This window comes from Lissotriton helveticus, chromosome 11 (assembly GCF_964261635.1).
Source record: "Lissotriton helveticus chromosome 11, aLisHel1.1, whole genome shotgun sequence".
NCBI classification, from domain to species: Eukaryota; Metazoa; Chordata; class Amphibia; order Caudata; family Salamandridae; genus Lissotriton; species Lissotriton helveticus.
In genome coordinates this window covers 475503911-475530516 of record NC_136072.1, presented here as the reverse complement: position 1 = coordinate 475530516, position 26606 = coordinate 475503911, and the positions used below count along the sequence as shown (strand labels likewise).

At 45.5% G+C, this 26606-nt stretch overlaps 1 protein-coding gene across 2 annotated transcripts in view; it reads left to right on the top strand.

Moving 5' to 3' along the window:
• Positions 1 to 26606, top strand: part of UGGT1 (UDP-glucose glycoprotein glucosyltransferase 1) — an 822704-nt gene that overhangs the window by 693786 nt on the left and 102312 nt on the right. For both annotated transcript variants that reach the window (XM_078666074.1, XM_078666073.1), the window contains 4 exons: positions 6419 to 6523; positions 13567 to 13651; positions 19890 to 20072; positions 20299 to 20459. In XM_078666074.1, the coding sequence (XP_078522200.1) occupies positions 6419 to 6523; positions 13567 to 13651; positions 19890 to 20072; positions 20299 to 20459 (534 nt within the window). The remainder of the gene's footprint in view (positions 1 to 6418; positions 6524 to 13566; positions 13652 to 19889; positions 20073 to 20298; positions 20460 to 26606) is intronic.

The window sequence follows — 26606 nt, the reverse complement described above, 5'->3', positions numbered from 1 at the left end:
CAACCCCGTCAACTAACATCCTTAGCGCCTGGAACCCAATCACCACTGAAGAAACCATCCGCCTAATGAACTCAATCCACTCTGGCTCGCCAACTGACCCCTGCCCCCACCACATCTTCAACAAAGCAGACTCCATCATCGCACCCCATCTCCGTGATGTCATCAACTGCTCATTCAACTCTGCCACCTTTCCAGAAAGCTGGAAACACGCCGAGCTCAGCGCCCTCCTGAAGAAACCCACAGCAGACCCCTCTGAACTTAAAAACTACCGGCCCATTTCCCTCCTCCCATTCCCGGCCAAAGTCATCGAGAAAGCCGTCAACAGCCAGCTCGCAGCCTTCCTTGAATCCAACAACTCCCTAGACCCATCCCAATCCGGATTTCGAGCCAAACACAGCACCGAAACTGCCCTAATTGTAGCTACTGACGACATCCGAACTCTACTGGACAACGGTGAAACAGTGGCCCTCATTCTACTCGACCTCTCCGCCGCTTTCGACACAGTCTGCCACAGTACCCTTATACAACGCCTCAGCAATATTGGAATACAAGGAAAAGCCTTGAACTGGATCACTTCATTCCTCGCTGGGAGAACCCAAAGAGTCCGACTTCCCCCTTTCAACTCTGAAGCCACCGAAGTCATCTGTGGCGTACCACAAGGATCTTCACTCAGTCCCACCCTCTTCAACGTTTACATGAGTCCACTCGCTTCCATCGCGCGTCAACACAACCTCAACATCATCTCTTACGCCGACGACACCCAGCTTATCCTTTCCCTCACCAAAGACCCCAACACCGCCAAAACCAATCTTCACGAAGGCATGAAAGATGTAGCCGAATGGATGAATCATAGCCGCCTAAAGCTCAACTCAGACAAAACGGAGGTGCTCATCCTAGGATCTTCCCCCACTGCCTGGGACGACTCTTGGTGGCCTTCCGCTCTGGGCACAGCACCCACACCCACAGACCACGCACGTAACCTTGGCTTCATCCTAGACTCCTCTCTCTCGATGTCCAGACAAGTCAACGCAGTCTCATCCTCTTGCTTCAACATACTTCGCACTCTCAAAAAGATCTTCCGCTGGATCCCCCTTGATACAAGAAAGACTGTCACCCACGCACTGGTCACAAGTCGACTCGATTACGGCAACACACTTTACGCCGGAATCACAGCAAAATTACAGAAAAAACTCCAACGCATCCAAAACGCATCAGCGAGACTCATTTTGGACATCCCTCGCCAAGATCACATCACCGAACACCTAAAAGACCTCCACTGGCTTCCCGTCAACAAAAGAATTACATTCCGCCTTCTCACCCACGCACACAAGGCCCTCTACAATCTAGGTCCCGAATGCCTCAACACTCGCCTGTCCTTCTACAAGCCCACCCGCCAACTAAGATCGTCCAATCAAGCCCTTGCCGTAGTCCCACGCATCCGAAAATCCACCATGGGTGGCAGATCCTTCTCCTTCCTTGCCGCCAAGACCTGGAACTCACTCCCCACTCCCCTCCGCCTTACTCAAAATCACATCGCCTTCAGGAAAGATCTTAAAACTTGGATATTCGACAAATAATGATCCCCTTCCCCAAGCGCCTTGAGACCCTCTGGGTGAGCAGTGCGCTATACAAATCCCTGAACTTGAACTTGAACTTGAGGGGATGATGGGCGCAAACTGGACTCTCACACGCCACATGACTGGTCGGCCAAACAATTTATCACTCTATATTAGAAAGAGAAAGACCCACCCATCCTTCCCCGCCAAGTGTGTTATGGCATCAGATGATGTGGCATGTTCTAGCCATGGAACAAATCACACACAACTTAACAAACATGGATAACACGTTCACTAGCATATGGCAACCCCTCATACACTAAAGGTCAAGACTCGTATACACCAATGCACCTCAAAAGCTTAGGGCTCTTCTACTGTTTAACTATGTTTACGGTTCTCGTTCCCCTATTGTAGTAAAGTGCCCCTTTTTTACATGGCCACCCCACTTTTGCATGGTATTTGATGCAGTTTTGACTGAAGACCTGCTAACCGGGTCCCCAGTGTAAGTGTTCTTTCCCTAAAACAAGGTAACTGTTCAATTGTTCCCCAATTGGCAAGATCCTTAGCACCCCTGTAAGTCCCTAGTGAATGGTTTCCCTGGTACCTAGGGCATTAGTACTAAAGAGGGTCCCTAAGGGCTGCAGCATGTATTGTGCCACCCTAAAGGACCTACCATCAAACTCATGCAGACTGCCATTGCAGGCTGCGTGAAATGGTACAAACAAAAGTGAAAACGCGATATTGGCACACACCTTGTGTGCCATCCCCACAGACACTGCATGCAATATATGCTCGTCAACCCTATAGCAGGCCTTACAACCCTAAGGCAGGGTGCATTATGTTACATGTGAGGGCATATCTGCTAGAGCAGATATGTCTCTGTGCTCTCTGGTTCGATTGTGAGATCGTACAAGTGAACAGGGAAGCCATCTTAAGTATATTTACTGGGCACTGGTCATTAAGAGTTCACAGGAACATGATGGCTTCACTGAACCCCATGGTGTTTGTAATCTAACACCTTGTCTTAATAAATCTGTACAGTTGCCACTAGTGGATTTATTAAAACATACACCCAGAAGGCACCTTAGAGGTGCCCCCTGAAAACCTACCAGCCACTACCAGCACTCCACTCGAGGAGCCAGCAGCCAGGTCCACTTCATGCTTTTCCGACTTCTCCGAAGCTGAAGCGACTCCTGGCCAACTTGAGTTCTATGAAACCATGCATTTCATATTTAGATCCACGGCTCCCTCTGGCGTGCCTTTAGCTCACGGAGACTAGAGGTGCCCCTGCTGGATTCCTGTTGGTGAGTTCGACTTCGACACCAACTGAGCCCTGTGGATCCGCCCCCAAATCCAGACTTACACCGGTGCCTCCAACTGCCATGGTTCAAGTTCACCCGACGACCCTTCTGACTCCGACTGAAGAGGAACCTTCTCTCCTCTCCGAGACAGCGCAGCTTCAACAGTAACACCATCACCAAAGCATAGGGTTTACCACACGATATATGGGTTACGATTTAACAAACAAGTAGATACACATATAAGAGGAACTCTAAATACATGAATTCAGGATGTGTGCTGTCAAAACTTTCTCCTGTGTTTGATTTAAGTAACTATAATGTTTGTGTGTAATCGGAAGCCAGGCCACCCAAAGAGTGCAGATAACCGACCTTCGTCTTAGTTCACTATTGGCATTGTTGTCAGGGTGGGGGGAAAATTAAGCTTTCAAAATTTGTTTGAAAGCTATCCCTTTTAAAAAAAATACTTCTCAATGCATTGATAATCTGTTGAACTACGGTGAAATGGTTCTGCGTGTTCATCAAATACACTTTTTGAATAGTGAAGAGACTCTTTCATAATTTTACACTTTTGCTGCAAAGTTGTTTATAAAAGGAAGGTGATCCTAAAATTAATGGGTGCAGGACACCCTAGTTGATTCCTTTTTTTTAACTTAACTTTTAACCCCTTGACCGCGGCGCAAATTCCTCCGTGGTGCTGAGGAATTAATGAGTGGGCGGGGATCAGACGGCCCCCGGACGTCCTCCGCACACGCCCAATGTGACAACTGGGCCTTCTGACGCATGCAAGGGGTCAAACAAACGCTTGCCAATTAATTTACCATTTTTTAATAATAGTGCTGAGTCACCTAAACAGCAGCCCAGTGCTGCGTTTGACTAGGGGGCCACATGTGAAGTTCAGGAGGGCCGCATGCAGCCCGCCTGGCCGTACAATGAATATTACTTAGAATACAAGCTGTGGTGCCTTTTATTCACAGGTTCCATCAAAGAATACAGTAAGCATTGCATTATATGTCCATGTTCTGATGCATGCTAGACCATTTATCTTTCTTGGGTTCTAGGGTGTACACTGAAATAATGCAGCTAAAGTATGAAAAGAGCAGGTTAGGACTTCCTTCGGAGCCCATTGTCCTCCCACTTATCCCCCCACTTAGTTGCTTTCTACTTCACCTGCCCCTACCAAGGTATTCCTAGTAGTTTCTGTATCCTCCTCCTTCTCCGAATGGCCAATTAAAGAACTCTTACTTGCAAGCACTCACCCCCAGTCAACTGATCTGGGTTCAATCCATCATCCTTCTTTAGCTCACTCCGCCACCCAAGTTGTTCAGACATGGCCATATGCAAATCAGTCTGACCCTGTGCCTCATGGGAACAGTCCAGCCGAACTGCCAAGCCATGTCTTCCCTGGACCGAAAACAAACATCCTGGGACCGTTTTTTGGCTAATCAGCCGTCATCAGCCAGGCTAGTTTAATCCAGTGGCAAAGTGAGCAAGGGACCCACGTCTGGGCATACCCGGCCAACTTAGGGCGAACAAAGCAAAACCAAAGGGGATGATGGACGGAGTGTTGAACATTGCAAGCACTCACCCCCAGTCAACTGATTTGGGTTTTTACGGAAAAGGCTGTCAGAATAGTTATCAGTGGCTCAACATTGGGATTGACTTCTCATTCGTCCAAATATGAAGGTTTCTATTCAACATTGTGATAAAGTCTGGGACGTTTCATGTGTCTGAGAACATGTCTCTCTGGCTATCACCCTGAAGTTTCACTCCTGTGACTTGATCCAGAGGGCATTGTGATGGGCTGCTACAATTTCTTGCGCCTGTCAAGAAATAAGGCAAAAGCTCAGCTTACTCTGGCATTCCTTCTGCATATGTTGGTAAGATATCTCCCATTACTCCAGTGGTGAAAGAAGATTCAGAATTCTTACTGTGTGGAGATTCATTTAAAAACAGAGACAAGTATAATGTTGGTCAATGCTGGTGGCGAGAGATGTGGCGCAGAGGCCAGGGCATCTGACTCCGGAGCACGGGCCTCACGGTTCGATCCCCAGCCCCGAAGGCAGATCCGCTCAGCATCATCTGATTTTACACAATAGCTCACTTAATCTCCCTGATGGCCCCCCAGCGCCTTGAGACCCTTACAGGTGATTAGTTTGCGCTTTACAAATACCGGGCTATTAGGCTCATGAACTTGTTTGATCAACAATCACAAGTTACCTTTCACGCCTACCTTTTCAGAAGTGATTACAAGTGATTTTCACATGAAGAACATTGAATGCTTTGATAAATGATAACTATCATGCGTGCAATCTTTGAAGTGGAAAGATGGAGTAGCACAAACCACCCAGTATTTGCAAATAGAACCCCCCCCACACTTCCCTTATTGTTTTCTTAGAGGAATTTTGACTTCATTAACCAAGGTTAAACCTTGTGAGAGATTCTACAGGTGCACCTTGGAGGGCTGTAAAAAATAAGTGAAGAAAATGTATGTCTGTTGTAGGTGTGCATGACTTTAGATGGATCTTCTTTTGGTGTTTCGACAAATATTTTTCCCTGTGGCTCCCTTCCGACATTTCTGAAATGTTACTTTATTCTAATGTTCTTGAAAAGTCTTATTACATGTAATTAGACTTTTCTTGAACATTAGAATAAAGTAAAATTTACAGCAAGTACCACTCCACAGATCTCAAACCTTTTCTGTACTGAGAGCTACTTCTGCTAATTGAAAACCACCCTGAGCTACCGCCTAATATAATAATTTAAACACTGCCCCTGGAGCAGAGGTTTCTAAACCTTCGAGTAATAAGAGCTACTTCTGTTCAATGAAGAGCGTCCTGCGTTACTATTACTGTTTGCATAGCAACCACATAAGACAATGTTGTATTAGTGGTCACAGTTTGCAAGATTTCCAGCTGTGATCACCTCAGCTCATTAGGCACTGTTGCCAGCATTAATTAAAAAGAAATGCTGTGTCAATGTGGAATGACTACTTAGTAATATATAGCAGCCATAGCTACAATGTCATTGGAACCAAGTTAATAATAGGAGTAAGTCTCCCCAACATTCAATGATTTATCTCTCAAATATCTTTAAATATATTTCGTAAATTCAATGTTTTTTCTCCACACATCTGCTATTGTGTTCTGAAAATACACACATTTGTGACTTGAATACACACTTTTTAGTTTTGTGGTACATAGATTAATTAAACCAGGCAAAAGCTTCTAATTTAGTAGGATGGGCTGCACACAGGAGAGCTACTCATTGGAGAAGCCTGTACTATTCACTCCGAAGCCAGTGTTCTACACACTCTTTTATACTAATTGGTGTCTCAGAAAAAATCGGGGACTTAAACTGGCATCGGTAAACATCAGGTGAAATCTTGATGCATTTGTATACTAGTGCAGTTGCCATTCTTTAATGTGTACGGGGTTGGTCACTGGCACATTAAAACTTGCATCAGACCGTCTGTGTACGGTAACCTGCAAATTATTTGCTAAAGTTGTTTATGCAGTCATTTTGGCAGTAAGTTATTTTGTAACCTGTGCCTTACTCTTTCAGGGGACTGACTGGAGGACCAAATACAGAAGAAGTGAAAGTCGATAAAGAGGAAGTGCTGAATATCTTTTCCTTGGCTTCCGGCCATCTTTATGAGCGATTCTTGAGGTCAGTACACACACTCCTAAATTCTAGACAACAGCTGTAGAAGAAGATGTTCTGATAACTTAAACTAAAATAAAAGATGTTTCGTGGATGGTCACTTTAGTCTTGTACTATGACCATGGGATACTGAAAGAAAGGAATCTCCTGTAAAATGTTCTGTCTCTCTCCCTGAACATTTGTCAACCTCATCTCCATGTAGTTCCTAATGCCCTTTACTCTGTGTACATACTCTCAACATTTAAGTTGAAAAAGTACTGTAAAATATTTAATAAACAAATAAATAAACCAAACTCTTCTAGTATTTCATGTAAACAGCACCCATTCCAAAATATGTACCACTTGCCTTGGGGTTACCAAGGGCTGTGAGTGAGTATTGATCTGTAGTCACCACCATAAAAAGGTGACCTATTTCCGGTAATAGTTATTAGTTTATGGTGATGTAGCATCTCCTTATGGTTGTACAGAGCATTTCAAACTTCAGTCGTGCATCTTATCATTGGGCTGGTGTCTTCCATATGTCAGATAAGTAAATTGGTAACTCATCATCACCTTTTGACCAAGCACTGACAAATGTGATAGGTTTGTCATTGTTTTACTTTTACAAATCTAATAGAGACTTCTAGCCGCAGATTCCTTACCTTAGAATATTCTCATGGTGTCAGGATCCATCATTCTTTTCCTGAGCACTACCCCTTCATGCTGGTAGGTGGCGTTGTTCAACTTTACGTGGCGCACTCCATGCCAGAAGTGACTCTTGAGGTGCCTATATAGGCACCAACCCAGCATGCTCACGTCCGTTTTTTTCTTTCCATATAAGTCAGTACTGATCTGGAAAAGATCTAGCCAGTCACTTTTTGACTGACTTTTTTCGACCTTTCAAGACATGTCTCCTGGTGTGTGGCAGAGATGTCTGTCAAATGTCAGTGACCGATCCACACCTCTTCTGCCTTTGTGGACTCGAGCATCACCACAACGTGAAGACTTGCATTGATTGTCGCGCCATGCACCCCAAGGGGAGCAGTCCTGCAAGCTCATTGCTGCGTAACGCCATGATTGTCTCGATCCTGATCGAGAGGAAGGTCCTAGGATCTGTTGCTGAGCCATTCCAAGTGCTCTTTGTCGAAGTCGTCTGGGCAAGTCCCACAAACATAAGAACAAGAAGGTGAAGACGTGTTCGACTTCACCCTGTCCGTCGAAGTCCTCTGACGAGATGAGGTACCGTCTGCATTCAAGACCTGGCTCTGCAATAGAGCCTCGCCAGGGCCGTCTTTGCCTCTCTCTGAGTTTCTTGGTGGTCAAATGACCACCCACCCAACTCTGTAAGTTTTATGAGACCATGCACCTCAGATTTGGGCGGCCTGTCCCCATTGGCGCGCCCTTGGGCCCAGTAGGTTCACAATGGGTCCCTACTGGTTTTCCGCAGGCGAGCTTGCTTTTGGCGCCAGTTGAGTTCTTTGGGTTCATGGACAGATCTGGACCGATGCCTATCAATCCACCTCAACCTTCCCTGGTGCCAGCTCAATTTCTGACATCCCCATTGGCACCTTCCACATACTTATCCCTGACTCCGACACAGAGCTGATTGGGTGTTATCAGACGCCAACTCCGGCGCCGACTGTAGGCAGTACTTCCGTTGTTGAAGCCATGGATCCCAAAGACAATGTGGACAGCAGGGATATATTGTTCTGCCCAGTCTTTTGCTCTTCCAGCTACTGGAGCCTCAAAACCCCTTTAGCGTGTCCTTGGATGCATAAAGCCACCCTATCGGAGGCAGTATGCAGAATTTTGTCCCATGATGGCATGCAGTCGGCAGGCAGTCACTTCAGAGAAGCAGGTCCTGCAAATTGTCCTGTTGGGCTACGTCCTTCCCTTCCATGCACGCTGCACCTATACCTACATGCAGAGCGTCTGAAAGAGCACCACCTGCCCCATACAGCAAGAAGTCAAAGCTGTTTGGGCCAAGGGGGTCATAGAGATGGTGCCGGCCTCTGAAGTAGGAACTGGTTATTACCCCTGTTGCTTTCTGGTGCCAAAGAAGGACGAAGGCCCTCACCCTATTTTAGATCTTTGCCCTCTCAATACTTTCCTGTAGATTGACAAATTCAAGATGCTTACCCTGGCCTCCGTCTTGTCTGCCCTCGACCTTTGAGATTGGTAGTGTGGGGCCTGCAGGACACTTATTGCCATATTGTCGTCCTTCAGGCTCACAGACACAGTCTGCTGTTTACAGTTTTGTAAAATCACCTTCAGTTCACAGTGCTTCCCTTTGGCCTTACAAATGCCCCTCGAGTTTTCCAAAAGTAATGGCTGTGGTTGCTGCACACCTTCGGAGGTTTGAGTTTGCCATTCTACCCCTAACTAGAGATATGGCTGATGAAGGCGAGCTCGCCCCATCGGTTATCACCCACCTCCCGACTATGGCTAACCTCCTATCATCGTTGGGCCTCACCATCAACATGCAGAAGTCACACCTGACTCCTTCACAGATGCTCCCTTTCATTGGAGTTATTCTGACGTAGTGAAGTTTTAAGCTTCCCCCCCCAGAGAGGAGTGTGTCTGACATTTGGGAAATTATCCTGATGTTATAGCGTCTTTCCTGGATCTCAGTAAGGAAGGTTCTAAGACTACATAGATTGTTGGCCTCCTGCATCAGCCTGGTCAAGTATGTTATATGCAGAGGAGGCTGCAAAGACCTGCAGTGTTGCCTGCTAGACCATGATTGGGTTATTGGCAGACCCCTCTGCTTACCTCACCCAGAGCTAACCGTGGTAACCGTGCAATCACTCCAGGGTAGGGGAGGCTATCTGGAAGAGGTTGAAATCAGAGGCATCTGGTCCCTGGCAGAGGCCAAGCGCCAAGTCAATCTGTTGCATCTGCATGCAATCCGTTTGATGTTGAAAGCCTTCCTGCCGTCTATCAAAGGGAGGTTGGTACAAATGTTCAGAGACACCACCACACCACAGGTGGTAATACATGAAACAGAGGGGTGGATTTGTGAACCCTGTGCTAGGGGGCACTACGCCTCTGGAAGTGGCTGTAACCCCAGGGTATTTTCCTGGTGACGCACCACTTGGCGAGATCTCTGAACTCCAGAGAGAACAAACTCAGCTGCTTATGCCTAGCCTATCACGAATTGCAGCTACATGTGGACGTGGCATGAGATATCTTCGGCAAATGGGAAAGTCCATTGCTCGCCCTATTTGCTGCCACCAAGAAGGTCAATGTCTGCATTTTTTCACGGCGGAGTTCCCAAGACAGCTGTCTCTTAGAGATGCGTTCCTCTTGACTTCTGTACGCTTTTCCACTACTACCTCTCCTGAGTTCGGAAGATGAGGAATGACCAGGCCCAAGCCATTGTTTTGGCACCAGGTTGGGCAAGAAGTGTGTGGTACCTGGAGCTCCTGGGCATGCGCATCTGTCAACTTCTGTTGCAGCAGCAGTGGAAGAGTCCTGCACCAGGCCTGTGCAATTTTCATCTCTATGCTGGAAGATTGAACAGCAACAGTTGGCTCTGGAGCTAAGTATCTGCAGCGTAGACTGGCCCTTTATCATCCGGCCCGCTCTCTGCGGTCGGAATCTTTGTTCATGGCCGTGGTGCCCCGCGTGAGGAAGGCTCGCATCGGGGGTCGTTCCTTCAGCCTTAAGGCTCCCCAGCTGTGGAACTCTTTGCCCCTTGCTCTACGCAGCATTTCTAGTTTGCTCCTGTTCAGGAAAAGCCTGAAGACCTGGCTTTTCAATCTTTAGGTTGTTTCTTTTCCTTTGCTCTCTTTTTCTGTTTACTGTTATGTTTTTTAACTGCTGAGTCGCCCTCATAAAGCGCCGGGACACTCTTGTTGAGTAGCCGTGCGCTATACAAATAAAAGCTTAACATAACATTACATAACAGTTGACCGCATTTGGCCTTCCTCCCGAAATTGTTGATGTCATTCTCACAGCCAAGCGTCCCTCCATGAGATAAGTATACACCTGTCATTCCACAAGTTTGTCATTTCATGCTGTACTCCGCATATTAACCCACTTGAAGTCAAACTATCCAAAGTGTTGCTTTTTGTGTTGACTCTAGCCCCACAAGGACTTGCTAAGGGCACAGTTTGGGGTTATTTGCTGGCCTTTTCAGCTTTTTTTGTGATTGCCAGACCAGCTTTCTTTATTTCAATAACCTGTTGTGATATGGTTTTTGAAAGGTTTGTAGCATGTTTCCTCCCCCCCTTTTTATAATGCCTTAGTAGGACCTAAACATAGTCTTTGTTCCTTATGTGTACTCCCTTTGAAGTCCTGCATAGCGGTCACTTGCGGCCCTTCACTCTAAAGGTAGTTTTGCACATTGCCATAATATTGGCACAGCAGGTGAGTGAGCTCCAAGCCGTTTCTGTCAATCCTCCTGGAGCAACATTTGTTCCAGAAAAGAACACAAGCCGCCTTCCTCCCAAAAGTGGTAAAACTATTTCAAGTGAGGCAAAATATCACCCTCCTGGCTTTCGCCGCTCAACCTCACCCCTCTAAGGAGAAGTGACTCAATTGGCAGGATCCCAGAGCTCTAGAAAGTAGCTCTCCCGCCTAGGGAGAGAACGCCCCTATGCACAACTGTTAAAGGACCCATAGGTCTGATTCAATACATCCAATTTTTCAACAAAACGATGTCCAAATTGGAGATGTTTTCACATTTTCAATATTTATTGGATGCAGCTTTAAAGGATGCGGTCATGTATATGCTATATATCAAGCATAGTAATCCAAAGCCATGTATATAATTCAAGGAGTGTTCATAATCACACAACCCAATGCATTTCGGGCGGAGCCCGTCGTCAGGGGGTTACTCTACAACAAAAACAAAATAACCAGTTGTAGTCATATGGTAAAAAACATAATAACGTTCAAAAAACAGGAAACGTGATGCATGCGACGTGGTGAGTAACGGTAATGAGTGGTCAAGCGGGAAAAATAGAAAGTCGCAAACTTCAAGGAATAAACCCCAGGGTCTCTACATGGTGAACTTGCTACTCAAAAGAGAGAATTTTTGGATTCGTTATCTCTCCACGATGGCGCCCTTGGGGCTCAATGACCGCATTGAATTTTTGTGTTATCTATGAACTTATGTTTCTGTTTTCATAATGGTTCACTTTATTATTAATATTATTTTGACATCTAGAGATCTTCCCCATGTTTCTATCGGTTTTGACTGTTATTTCATCCTTTACATCATGGCGCTCACGCATTTCCTTCCACTCTGACCCTTTGGGCCGTTTAGTCCTTTCTCACTTTCCAGCACATACTACTTGTACTCCCAGCATAGCACACCGCGCTAGCACCTTCACGGAACTCTTACGAGTCTGCCGGATATTGTCACACAAGTAAGTACCCGGTCCCGGGACGTACGCCTTCGGGCACTTGTAATTGAGTCACGCTCCTTTAGATGCACGCTCACGTGGGATAATCCGCTGGAGGTTAGACACTGTAGGACTTTGTTTATATAATCGGACAGACACCGGGTGAAGACTCTTTTCTGTTTCAGGCACGAATCTTTACGATTTACATTATTTCACCATGTAGAGACCCTGGGGTTTATTCCTTGAAGTTTGCGACTTTCTATTTTTCCCGCTTGATCACTCATTACCGTTACTCACCACGTCGCATGCATCACGTTTCCTGTTTTTTGAACGTTATTATGTTTTTTACCATATGACTACAACTGGTTATTTTGTTTTTGTTGTAGAGTAACCCCCTGACGACGGGCTCCGCCCGAAATGCATTGGGTTGTGTGATTATGAACACTCCTTGAATTATATACATGGCTTTGGATTACTATGCTTGATATATAGCATATACATGACCGCATCCTTTAAAGCTGCATCCAATAAATATTGAAAATGTGAAAACATCTCCAATTTGGACATCGTTTTGTTGAAAAATTGGATGTATTGAATCAGACCTATGGGTCCTTTAACAGTTGTGCATAGGGGCGTTCTCTCCCTAGGCGGGAGAGCTACTTTCTAGTGTTCACGTTGTTACACTGCTTGGCCAGACAGTGTTTCCCCTTATTGCACACTACAATCCTTTACAACAGACTACTTTGTTGATCAAATCAGCTGTGCGAGATCCTTCTTCATTTGTACAGGATCCCAGAGCTCTCAGCTCTTGCATTCATTGTACCAGGGAACATCGTGTGGACTATCAGCTCCTTGTTGGAGGTGCTGAAGCAAAGGTGGCCAGAGCAGGGCAGAAAAGGACAGTTTCTCGCAGGATTGTTCTTCATCAAAAACCGAACTGGCTAAGAGACATTGCCTGAAGGGCGTGCATGCTCATTCCACCAGAGATAAGTTTGCTACCACTGCATGGCACACAGAGTACCTGTTCTAGACATTTGTTAGGCTGCTACATGGTCGCCGCTCCGCACATTCCCAAAGCACTACTGTTTGGACTGCCAAGTCTGACAAGAGGGGCACTTTGCTCACTCTGTCCTGCAGGACTTTCTGGTTTGAATCAGTTCAGAAGCCCACTTCCTGGGAGGTACTGGTTTGGTTTCTAGTAAAGAGGCGAATAACTTGCTCTTAGAAGTATCCATCAGAAGAACATGTTACTGATCTTAGGTAATGCTTTTTCTGGAGAATACTCTAACTGCAGATTCCTCACTGCACCTCCTGCTTCCCCGTTCTGTTAACTGGACTCTTCATCTAAAAAGTTCCCAAGTCTAGAGATCTGCACATTGGTCAAGGCCAATGCGCTGTTGGGATCTGTACCTGGGCTTGCAGACAGCCTAGAAAGCGACTGACGTCAGTATGCAAAAGTGGTGCTTATATGCAGCTCTGTTCATAGCTTCCAGAGCAAAACATCAGCGCGAACCCTCACAATGCCACCTACTGGGTGCAGGGCTACTGCTTCAACATTTCTGGATCCAATCTATCATCTCAGTAGTATTCAAAAGGTGAGAAATCTGCAGCTAGATAGAGTAATTGTTAACAAAGGTAAGTAGCGTGTTCTTTGGTTAACCTTAGTCATGTCTGTTTTTCTACAGTTTATAAATATGTGTACTTTCTTCTTTCTAACAGAATAATGATGTTATCAGTATTGAAGCACACAAAGACGCCTGTGAAATTCTGGTTCCTGAAGAATTATTTGTCCCCTACCTTTAAGGTTTGTTGCTTCTCTAGAAATACTTCTGTTGCACAAATGTCAATTCAAATCGATTTTGAAGGGTTCCATATCTATCAGTCTCATTTGCATGTTGTCAAGGTTCTACATTCTGATGCAATTATAGTCTTAAACACTGACTAGTGCCAGAACATTCACCAAGGGGTATAAGCTTTTAGTAAAACATTTTTTTAAAGTTTGTGTGGATTAATGTATTTGACCTTTAAGGAGAAGCTATTTGTAATTAGAATATGTTCTACTTTCACAAGTGCTAATAAATCCAGCCTTTTCTGTATCTCTTTGAAACACAAAAATTGAAATAATGTAATGAAAATGGAATCACGCCGCACCTTTAAAATATCTGAACACTACTCCTTAAAGGAAGCCTGCTGATTCACTGCATGATAATGCTCTACATGAACAGTCAAGACATCAGTTATTTTTTCAGGCACCTGTTGAAAGATCTTTGAATACTAGGTTCTGCCTTTTCCAAACCTATTATCAACATATAAATTGAATATTTTCAACCCTGTTTGGCTTCACATGGTGTCCATTGACATTTCCGGTCCTTTAAACTGGAAATGTTTTATTTTTTTATTTTTATCTGTTTTCTGTCTGTTTGCTTACTAGAGGAAAATTCTTAAAATGGTCTCCCCATCACTCTGTTTTTAGTGCCTCCCTGGCATATATACAATATGGGGTACCCATAATGCCATAAGATATCCAGGGAGAAGCTTGTTGGACTTTTCGAAAAGCTGTTTTGACTTGCCTTCAGGAGATACACACGCCACTTTGCATTGTGCTGTTCCTTCTAAGAGCCTCCCTAAGTAGAAGGTTGAAAATGGTTCCATGATAGCGCACATCTCCTTTCCTGCCATTCTCTGTTAATAGTGAGAATAGGATCTCCAGCTTCCAGAACAGTTGATGAGTTGAGGACACCTACTTCATTGAAGCCCTTCTTGATCTTGAAACATACTTAACTGTTGACACGCACATTGACAAAGACATAATAGATACTGAAGCCACCTTCGAAATGAGGAGCTCTTTCGATTTTTATTCCGTTATCGATTTTGAGGCTCACCTCATCATCCCAGTTACTTTGTGTGGACATTTCCCATTGTGAAGTCATCAGTAGCAGAGGATTCTAGATGTTCTTTGGCACAGACCTCACATTCTTAAACTATTAAAAGGACACATGGGTCCTTGTGCGGAAAGACATGGGAACCTATGATCAGTCCGTGCACCTCTCCTAAACAAAGATACTGAACTCCATGATTGTCTGACAGTCAAAAATGCCAAGCCCACCAATGGCCCTAATCAGTCTCATACTGAAAGGATGCCACAGAGCCTAAAATTGTCACCCACTCAGAAGCATGAGATAACACCCTGTATAAACAGTTTAATGTGTAGGGTAGCTAGACTTAGAGACTTGGGATAGGAAAAGCTTCAACTGGGTTGTAATTGCCCTTCCTCCTCATTTGTAATACATAGCATTTTATTCTCTGCTGATCAGTATATATGGTTTATGCCATGCTGCTATGTAACTAAATCCAAGTCACAAGTGGTTAAGTGTGTGCAATGTGTTAAAATCACATTGAATAGGCTTTTGTGCATTATGCCAGTTATTTTCATTTCTAAAGTCTTTGTAAGATGCAGTCTATGAAGTAATTAGTAATTTTGTTCACGTTAGTTAGGTCGTACTATGGTAATAACATGGAAATTGACCTTTGAAACGTAGTTAAAAAAAATGGTGTCAGGTCTATATTTAACTTGTGTTACATTTATTTGGAGAACGCATTCCCACAATTTTCTATGATTCCAAAGCGCTTTTGAAATCTGGAAATACTTTGCATTTGTGAAAATCTCACAGACTGGAGTTAGTGTTATTTCGAATTTGTTTAGTTGTGCTTTTAATGTTCTAGGAGTCATATTGCTGGTTAAGCTGTATCTAGGTGTGTCTTTGACACTGCAAAACGTAGCAAGCTAGATGGCTTGAAGCCGTGTTGTGCTGATGGAGTTACTGTGTAAGAATGACTTAGAAGTTTTCCTTGCTGGGGGTTATTCAGTTGTTGGTTGTCCTGTGGGACAATGCTAGCCCCTTAGATATACGGACCACATGGTGGTAATTTGATTAGACTGATGTTGTAAGTGAAAGGCATTAATAAGTATTGAATATGTGAATGTCCTTTTTTAGCGACTTGCCTTCTTTCTGGCTGAGGTGCATTCACAGGTAGGGAAAGCCGATCTGTTGGAACACCCTCCCAGGAAAGAGTGCCAAGACCTCTTACTGATCAGAAGTGCGGAAATGTTATGGCTCTCCGCCTGTTTCCTTCACAAGTATGGGAATGTAATGGTACCAGTGGGTATCCAAGTAGGATGGCAGTTTTTAGTCAGATGTCTTTAAACACACTTACATTTCTTCATAGAGCAGAGAATGCTGGGGGCATAGCTGTAGTTCGGAAAGTAGAAGAGTGATCTGGAAATCTCTAAAGGAACACATTATGTCCTGAGAGTCCACCTTAAGGAGTCACAAGAATAGCCCACAAAGGTAGACATGGTTTATGCAGACTTCAGAAACAAGGCTCTATGTTTTAGGACAGGACATAAATCACAGGTTCATCACTTCTGTGCACAAGCATGCTATGCAGTGGTCTCGTCAGATCGCATTTCCCTAGACCAGGAAGCAAGACTAGAACTGATCTGGTGGTTAGAGAATTTAGATGCTTGGAACGGAAAAGCAATTTTTGGTTCAGCACCAGAGTTGGTCTTAGAATCCGATGCGAGCCTTCATGGCTGGGGAGCCTGTCTCCTAGATCAGAACACAGGCTGTGTTTGGTCTCAAGAAGAATCCTCCCACCACTTAAACTACTTAGAACTGACCGCCGGTCTCTATGCTCTGATGAGTTTCAAACACACCCTTCGGGGCAGATCTGTCATTCTAAAAATTGACAATATGTCCGCGGTTGCTTATATAAATCGCCTAGGTGGAACAAAATCTGCAGACCTCTCGATTCTAGCCAGAAAACTTTGGATGTTCTGTCTGAAACACAAGATATCCCTAAGAGCCGAATATCTTCCAGGGAAAACAAACATATCGGCGGATTGGAACTCAAGGTTCCTCTTGGAACACAGCGATTGGAAACTCAACATCTCTGTCTTGAATTCTCTCAATCATTTTTGGGGTCCTCTGGAAATAGATCTCTTTGCCAGCAGATTGACTTTCCAACTGGAAAATTATTAGAGCTGGATGCCAGACCCGCCGTATTTCCTCGCTTCGGGTTTCTCTTGACCTGCTTTGTATCCCGCTATAAGAGAGCACCGTCTCTGCTCCAAAGGTCATTTCACCGATGTAGCCAAGAAATTTTGTTTGGCAATTGTGTTCAGAACACAGAATAAGCTTGAAGGCAAACTATGTGCCTGGGAAGGCAAATGTTTCTGCTGACTAAAATAAATGGTTTTTGAGAGACTACGATTGCAAGGTGGAAGAGACTGTTTCAGAAAACTACTCTATGGTTGGGGTCCCCTTGAGATAGATCTGTTTGCAAGCGTACTTTAGTCTCAACTGAACAAGTACTACAGTTGAATGGCAGACCCAGGGGCTTTAGTGGCGAATGCTATCCTTCAGAGCTGGAGAGGGGCGGATGCATACGTGTTCCCTCCTTTCATACTGATTTGGAGGGTCCTTCAAAAAGTGAGACAGGAGAGATGCGGTCTTATTGTGATAACTCCATTTTGGGGTCCGCAGGCGTGGTTTCCAATGGCTTTGTAGATCGCTTGCGACATACCATTTCTTTTACCTGCTATGGAGGGTCTGCTGAAAGACATAGATGGAGAGGAACATCCTCTGGTCTAGGCAGGAATTTTGAGCCTTCTTGTATGGAAAGTGTCAGGCGATCTTCAGAGATGTCAGGCCTTTCGGGAAGAGCTCCTCGAGGAGTCTTGGGTTCCTGGTACCCGTTACAGGTATAAGGGAATATTGAAGAACTGGGTATGTTGGTGCTTGGAAAGGGACTTGGATCCCATGGATGCTCCTGTAGCTGAGGTGGTTAATTTTCTGGTGGAACAGTTTGATAGGGGCCTAAATTATAGGACTATTAACTGCTATATCTGCAGTTCACAGTTAGATTAATGAAAGGTGTTTAGGAAAGAATGTTTTAGTTTTTTGAGTTCTTAAGAGCATCAGGTTACGAAGGCCTCACCCACCCACTCAAACCTAGATATCAAACTTTACGTGATATCAATTTGATTCTTTCTATGTTCTCTTCTTTGCCAGTTAACAAATTATTGGCAACCAAAAGACTTACTGTGAAACTTGCGTCATTACTTTATTTAATTTCATGTTGTAGAGTTTCCGATGTTAAGGCATTTGGAGATACTTTATGATTCCCTTTGGGGTTACTTTTGATGTTACGAAAAGAACAAAGACTATGTCCCATTCATTTTTTTCCAAGATATGATTCATGCAGATTATTGTGTGTAGTTGATTGCATCAAGGAATATGATTCCCATATGAATGAGTTTCGACCTGGCGTTCAGCAGTTATTGATTTCCTTTTGTCAAACCCCTTCAAGCGGTCACCACAGCAACAATTGCAAGGTGGGTTGAATGGATCATGCAACAAGCTAGCATTGACTTTCAAAATCTTTGTGCACATTCTTTGAAAGGTGCCATGTCTAGCCAAGCCCCCTGGAGAGTTAGTCAAATGGAAGACATTATGAGAGTTGCAGTTTGGTCTATTGCTACCACATTTCCTAAACATTATTGTAAACCTATTGAACACATGTCTGATGTGGTTTTGGATGGCTACCAACATGCATAATGGTAGCCTTCGTCTTGTAATGAAATAGCAATTCTCAAAATTAGATGGTAAGAGAATCTGAATTGCAGTAAAGATACGGAGGCTAACATTATCCCTTCCTCATCTCCCTTCTGTTGAGGTTGAGTTTTTGCATAAAAGTGTAAAAAAAAGACACGAGAAAAAAGAATGGTGATATAAACACATTTATTTTACAAATTTACTCAAGAAATGGTATTGCAATGTGATATTTATTTGTGGTTTGGGTTTTATCTTTCGCCTTCGAAAACTTTCTCTAACAATTTTTCTCTTTCAGATAACACACAGTAATTTGGTTCTTCTAGCTAATTTGCGTTATGGCTGGTTTCAGTTCCTTGTTTATCCATAGGAAATAGAGCAAGTTTTGTGTGCAAGTCTTGCATTTTAAAGAGGAGGATTGTTCCATGCATTAACCTTTTATGTGTTGTCATTGTACTATTCTATTGTATTTGTATTCTGATGTAATGTACTGCTAAGTGCTGTGGAGTGGCATTGAAAAGATACATTCATGATGTTCGCCTCTGTGTCTTTAATGAAATTCAGATTCTCTTGCCATTTAATTTTGAGAATCGCTATGCCTATCAAGACCAGCCAGACTTCACAGGACCATGCCTCACCTGCTAAATTATCAGCAAAGTACTTGTTTCCGCATAATCTCACCCCAACTAGGATTGGATAAATTCTATAGCGTCCCTAGTCTTCCAACCTATCTCCCTTTTATCCAGACGCCAGCAGATGTTCTACTACCACACAAGAGGTCTTTTTATTGTATAATGTACTAAATTACCCAGTAATGCAATAGGAACATAAACCCTCCATACATACAATACATAGAATATGACCAGGCCAATAGGGTCTGCATCTTTCAGTTGTGCTCTAAACTCCAACTCAACATGGTTTACAGATTTACCCTGCTGTAAGGGATGTACTGCCCCACCTACTGGTTAAATTAAACCCCATCCCACAAACATTCTCTGAAATAGAGACGCCGAGGCCCATCTTACTTCATACATCTGTCCCTGCAAAGCGTGGAAGGCCCTACCAGTTCTTTTCTGCAGGCAGCCACTTCTGCATGTCTCTCTGGCTCCATCAGTCTTATTTGTCTCCTTATGAGTGCCAGGAGCCTGTATTAAATGCACAAAGCTATTTGTTTTCTTGGCCTTTTGCTACTTTTCAGGAAATCCTAGAGCATTTTCTTTCAGCTTAAATGCTTATTTTTGCTTTTCTTACCATGAGGCAAGAGTTTTTCTGACTACAAGAAAATCCTGCAGGTTTTAAACCATCCTGGTAAGTTTAGAGCTGTTTTACATGCCCTCCGTACTTCCTATACCTCTCTCCTAACATTTGGAACACCTCTCTTTTTCGTTAATTCCAGAAAGAAATACTTTTTTTGCCTTCTGTCTCTAGGAATTCATCCCTCACATGGCGGAGAAGTACAACTTTCAGTATGAGCTGGTGCAGTACAAATGGCCCCGCTGGCTCCATCAGCAAACAGAGAAACAGCGGATAATCTGGGGCTACAAGATTTTATTTTTGGATGTGCTTTTCCCTCTGGCAGTTGATAAGTTCCTATTTGTGGATGCAGATCAGGTAAAACGATTAACCAGGTGAAAGACTGATTTGCCGGATTAAGCGTAATTGGTACATTTTGGCTGCATGATGATGCAAGGCATTTTATAATAAATCAGTCATACATTGGGCTGATATTTAAGTGGAGAGTTCACATTTTAGAAATTCAAGAAAACATTGGTTCTAGTGAAATATTTCGGAAACATGTAAAAAGTTTTATATACCTCTCCCTTGCTTCTCCTCACAGATAGTGCGAACAGATTTGAAGGAATTGAGAGACTTCAATTTGGACGGTGCCCCGTATGGATACACGCCATTCTGTGAAAGCCGCAGAGAGATGGATGGGTACCGCTTCTGGAAATCAGGATACTGGGCCAGTCACCTGGCAGGCAGGAAGTATCACATCAGGTAGGAAAGGAGACGAGCATACCAAGCCTCATCAAAACAGTTTTTGAGCAACACACCTTTTTTTCTGCTTAGTTGTAGTGTTCTAGGTTTTAGTTCATGGACTAGTTTGTGATCCACTTTCAATTCAGGGTAGTGTTGGGATCCTTCTTTACTATACAGTCTCTTTTGTTGTTTTCTTTTTATCTTACTCACATATTGATTGTTTATTTCTACGTTCTCTACATAGCAATTAACAGTACAAAGACGTCCATTTTCCATTAAATTAAGAACTAAGTGTAACACTGTTTAAATTGGTGGAAACCTACCGGAGAAGGCTTTGGAAACGTCTTTTTTAAAGAAGACTGTGAAAGTATGGGGAGGAACAGACTATGAATGGAATTTAGTTCCAAATACTGGAAATAAAATCAAATGGTTGCTAGAGAAAGAGTTTAAGGCATTGAATAGGGAAAAATGAAGAGAAAATACACCGAAAAGATGGTGGAAAAATGGAGCTGTGTAAGGAAATAAGAACAAACTGTAATGAGAATTAGCTCAAGTGATAGAATAAGAACAATTAATTCTATAACTGAGAGCCAGCTCAGAGAAGTACAGACCTACAAAACCCCAAAAAAGAAAAAGTACTAAGGAGAATGGAATAGTCCACTCTGTCAAATGCTGCACATAAATAAAGTAATAAAAGTAAACCAAATAGTGTATAGGTTGTCAGGAGAAATTGTGTGTTAGAATAGTGGGGGGGGGGTTGTCTGTTGCATGTGAATCTATGAAAGATGTCTATGCTCTATATCTAGTTACAAGTACCTAACTTCCTCTCCAGAATGGATCTGTCATAGATAACCTGTGACTACACATTACTGTTGTGACACACCACGGCAAATGCTTTAAAAAAACATAATGAAGTAAATATTGTTTTGCAATACAAAACGACCACATTGTTATTAAACAATGTTATAAAGAAGGTGTAATTACATGTTCGAGGCATGTGGGCTGCTAAATTCATATCTTAGCATTAGATCGCCGCCTAGTGTTGGGTCCGGATGATCGCACATTGTTGTCCTGGAAGAGTCTTCGAAGTATCCTGAGATAGGTGGCTCCTCCCCTGGACTACAGTGCGCATGGGCATCGGCTCCATCCTCAGATTGTTTTTTTCCGCCATTGGGTTCGGATGCGGTCTCGACTTCTCTCTGTCGGAACCGAGTAAAACTTACTTTTTAAGACCAAAAGGTCTTATATTTTATAGCGTCGGTATTGTTTGCGCACGGTCTCGAGTTCTTCCAACTCTTGGAGTCGGATTCAGCGGAGTTTTTCACTCTTCGGACGTCGAGGCCTTCTCATCGCGACACGACCGCTACTTTCAAGCATGGAGCGGAGTCCGTTTAAGTACTGTCCGCTCTGTGGGTCTAAGTACCCACATATAGACCTGCACCCGGTCTGTAACAAATGCCTTTCACCGGACCATGACGACGGCAAGTGCAAGGCTTGCGCTCAGTTCCGGTCAAAGAAAACTCTTAAGTTCCGGCGCGCGGTGCGCCTGGAGGCCAGACAAGCGGCCCCGGATCCAGAAAACATCTTCGGCGACCAAGAAGAAGATGAACAGGGTCATCATCTCCAGATATCCCCACCCGAAACGGAGGTCGAGGCGGATCCGGCGGACGACGACGGAGTCGCGGGTCAAGGCCTTGAATACGTCGACGAGGTAGGGGACGTCGAAGAAATTTATGGGGCCGCGGAAGATAGCTCAGGGGACGAGCTATGCCCCGAAGGTTTCGAAGATCACGATCGGGTCACGGGATCGCCAGTCGGCCTTACCCAAGACCCCGTGCCGCAAGCCACGGCCCCGCCATCAGGCCCGGCCACGGACATACTTGCTGAGCAGGCCACATCGAAACCGAAACCGAAACCAACAGTGTCGACTACACCTAAAATGGCCGACCCTAAAACGAAACCGAAACTTATGGACTCGAGCGTCCCTAAAATGGCGGCCGGCACACAGAAAACTACTGCACCCGCCGCCGCATCGGCTCCGTCGACCTCCGGTCCGCAGAAGTCGAAGAAGCCGGTCGATTCCAAAGGGTCAAAATCGGCGCAAGAGGAGGGATCCTCTACAAAAGGTGGTCGGCACGGATCGACCGCGGCGACGCCGTCTAAGCACGCCAAGGCCAGCGGCACGGCTCCGGTTACGCCTGGGACTCCGTTGGTCGGTCGCGTAGTGGACGCGGAACCGACGAAGGCGCACGGATCGACAGCTGGCACATCTGCGCATCGATCCAAGGACTCTGGGTCGGCGACAACTGCATCGGCGTCCAAACCTAAGAAAGGCCACCATGACGTCGGATCCGAGGGGAAGGTCAAGACACCCTCGTCAGCGCCAAAAGACACTGTGAGTGAAGCGTCCCCCATCGCCGCTTCGCTACAGAGAATCAGGGACAAGGCCGCTGCTATGTCGGCTCCGTTGCCGTCGCCTCAGACGCCGAAGGACGCTCCGGCAAAGCCTAAGAGTAAGCTTCTCTTCCTTCTGCCGCCGAAAGAGGCTCCGAAGGCTTTTTCCACGAAATCGACGCCAAAGAAGTCGGATTCTTCTACGGCAGGTGCACCTTCAGGTCGAGACCTCGAATCAGAGGACGATTCGGAGCACTTCATCGACGCCAACACAGGCAAATTAACCCTCTACAAAAGGAGGATCACTTCGGAGCCTCTGGACTCCTATGTCATCCCACTAAAGAAGAAAAGGGTGCCTCAGGACGCTTCTAACCTGATAGAGCCTATCCAGCCTCCTCCTAGAAGAAGCCCTACTCCCTCACCAGACCAATCTGAAGGGGAGGGATATGATGAAGAGGACCAATACACCTTCCCCATCAATGAACCAGATGCACATCCAGATGCATATGATGACATTGGTGACCAAGGCACCCAGAGTGTGGGGCAAGATCCACAACCATTCAGTGCACGTGCATCCCCAACAGAGGATTCTGCAGGTTTTCATGCACTAATTGAGAGGGCAGCTGCTAATCATGATGTGGACATGCATGCTGACCCGGTTGAAGAAGACTTTCTCTTTGACACGTTTTCAGTCTCTGAGAGGACTGTAAAGACACTGCCTATGCTCAAGGGAGTCCTCAAACATGCTGCGGACATCTTTAAGGAACCCACTAGGGCGAGAGTGGTCAATCCACGTATTGAAAAAAAGTACAGACCAGCACCTGCAGACCCTGCATACATTCGGGGACAGTTGCCGCTAGACTCCCTGGTGGTCGCCAATGCCCGCAAACGGGCCAACTCCCAAACAACGGGTGAAGCTCCTCCCCCGGATAAGGAGTCCAAAGTGCTAGAGGCAGGGGGCAAAAGAGTAGCTGCACAAGCTGCCAACTTTTGGCGTATTTCTAATACACAAGCACTCTTAGCACGTTACGATAGGGCGCATTATGACACCCTAGAACAGATTGTACAACACCTGCCTCCAAAGTTTCAAGAGGGCACAAAACTGCTTATAGAGGAAGGAAAATTAATCTCCAACGCAGCCATCAAGTGTGCACTTGACGCCGCAGACACAGCAGCTAGGGCGATCAACACTAGCGTCATGCTGAGACGACAGGCTTGGCTCCGCATATCTGGGTTTAAACCTGATATTCAGACAACCATCCTTAATCAGCCAGTCAATCCTGATCGACTGTTTGGTCCAGATGTTGACACCACCCTCGAAAAGATAAAAAAGGACACAGAAACTGCTAAGTCCATGGGGGCCCTACAGTCACAACAGTTTCGTGGCAACAATTTTCGTCGCTCAGGTGCACGTGGAGTCACCAGAGGACAAATGGGTCAACAATCTCAATTCTCAAAAGGTGGAGCACAATCCTCGTTCACAAAACAGAACAAGGGTGGTTACAGAAATAACAGCAACAGAGGTCGCGGCAGAGGAAACAACAGCTCCCGCTCCTCTACCCCAAGCAAACAGTGACTCTCTGTCACTGCCCCCCGACCACTTAACACCTGTCGGGGGGAGACTGCAGCAGTTCCGGCCCGTCTGGAGAAACATCACCACAGACAGGTGGGTGCGTCAACTAGTCCAGTATGGTTATTGCCTAGAGTTGAAATCCACTCCACCCAACATCCCGCCAAGGCAAAGGCCTATGTCCGCAGAGCACTTGCACTTATTGCAGCAGGAGGTAGTGGTGATGCTGCAAAAAGGCGCAATCTAGCTCGTGCCAGTGGAGGAGGAAGGCACAGGGGTGTATTCCCTGTACTTCCTTATCCCAAAGAAGGACGGATCTCTCAGACCCATTCTGGATCTACGTCCCCTAAACCTGTATATACTGTCAGAACATTTCCATATGCTCACACTGCAACAGATTCTTCCCTTATTAAACCAGGGGGACTTCTTAGCAACCTTAGACCTCAAGGATGCTTATTTCCACATACCACTACACCCGTCCCACAGAAAATACCTCAGGTTCACTATCCAAGGCAAACATTATCAGTTCAAAGTCCTACCCTTCGGAGTCACCACAGCCCCAAGGGTGTTTACAAAGTGTCTGGCGACAGTAGCGGCGCACCTCAGGAGGCAGGGCATCCATGTCTACCCCTACCTGGACGACTGGCTCGTTCAAGCCAAGTCAGAACAACAGTGTGCCGCGGACATGTCGACTACCATTCACCTCCTTCACGATCTAGGTTTCTCGTTGAACTACCCAAAGTCGCACCTTCAACCGGCGCATGTCCGGCAGTTTCTAGGCGCGACAATCAATACCCTGACAGCCGTGGCTCAACCAAACCAAGTCAGGATAGACAGCATGCAGTCTCTGATCCAGAAGTTCAGATCACAACACTCACTTCCAGCGAGAGTGTTCATGCAGTTGATAGGCATGATGGCCTCCTGCATCTTCATAGTCCCTCACGCACGGCTACATATGCGCCCGCTCCAGGAGTGCTTAGCAAATCAGTGGACACAGGCTCAGGGACAATTAACAGACCTAGTGTTGGTTACCAGTCGGGCATACGACTCTCTGCATTGGTGGACTCCATACAACCTTTGCAAGGGCCGACTGTTCCAGGAGCCAGTGCCACAGATTACCCTGACAACGGACGCATCTCTCCAGGGATGGGGAGCTCATCTGCTCAATTACACTGTGCAGGGACTATGGACGACGCAGCAACAGAAGATGCACATCAACTATCTGGAACTGATGGCAATCTTCATGGCACTCAAGTCCTTCATTGTACATCTGTGCAACAGGGTAGTGTTGGTCCGGACGGACAACATGACCGCGATGTACTACATTCAAAAGCAGGGGGGCACCCACTCGCCACAGCTGTCTCATCTGGCTCAGGGCATGTGGCGGTGGGCCATTCAGAGGAACATCTTCCTCATGGCAGAACACCTCCCGGGCAAGGACAATCTAATGGCGGATCTGCTCAGCAGACACAGCCATCAAATGCACGAGTGGGAATTACACCCATCTGTACTCCACCCGTACTTCCTGCAGTGGGGTCATCCGGAGATAGACCTGTTTGCAACAAAAGAAAACGCAAAATGCCAACACTTTGCCGCCAGGTTCCCTCACCCACAGTCGCAGGGGAATGCGATATGGATGAACTGGTCAGGCAAATTTGCGTACGCTTTTCCGCCAGCCCCTCTGATACCGCTGGTGGCAAGAAAGCTAAGGCAGCACGCGATGACTCTCATCCTAGTTGCTCCAACGTGGGCGCGCCAAGCATGGTACACCACGTTCCTCGAACTCTCAGTGGTGCCGCATCAAAGACTGCGCCTCACGCCCAGACTTTTGACGCAGAACCATGGAGAAATTCAGCATCCAGATCCGCAACAGCTCAACCTGGCGATCTGGCTCCTGAAGTCCTAGAGTTCGGATACCTTAACTTACCTCCAGAATGCATGAACATCATCAAGGAGGCAAGGAAGCCAACTACCAGAGCATGCTATGCTGCAAAATGGAAGCGTTTTGTCATTTACTGTACGGCTAATGACATCACCCCGCTAGATGCATCTATCCCTAACATCATTTGTTATCTGCTACATCTGTACAAGTGCAATCTAGCGTACACTTCCATTCGGATACATCTATCCGCCATCGCAGCATATCTTCAGAATAGGCAGCACCTCTCTGTCTTCAGAGTGCCGGCCATCAAAGCTTTCCT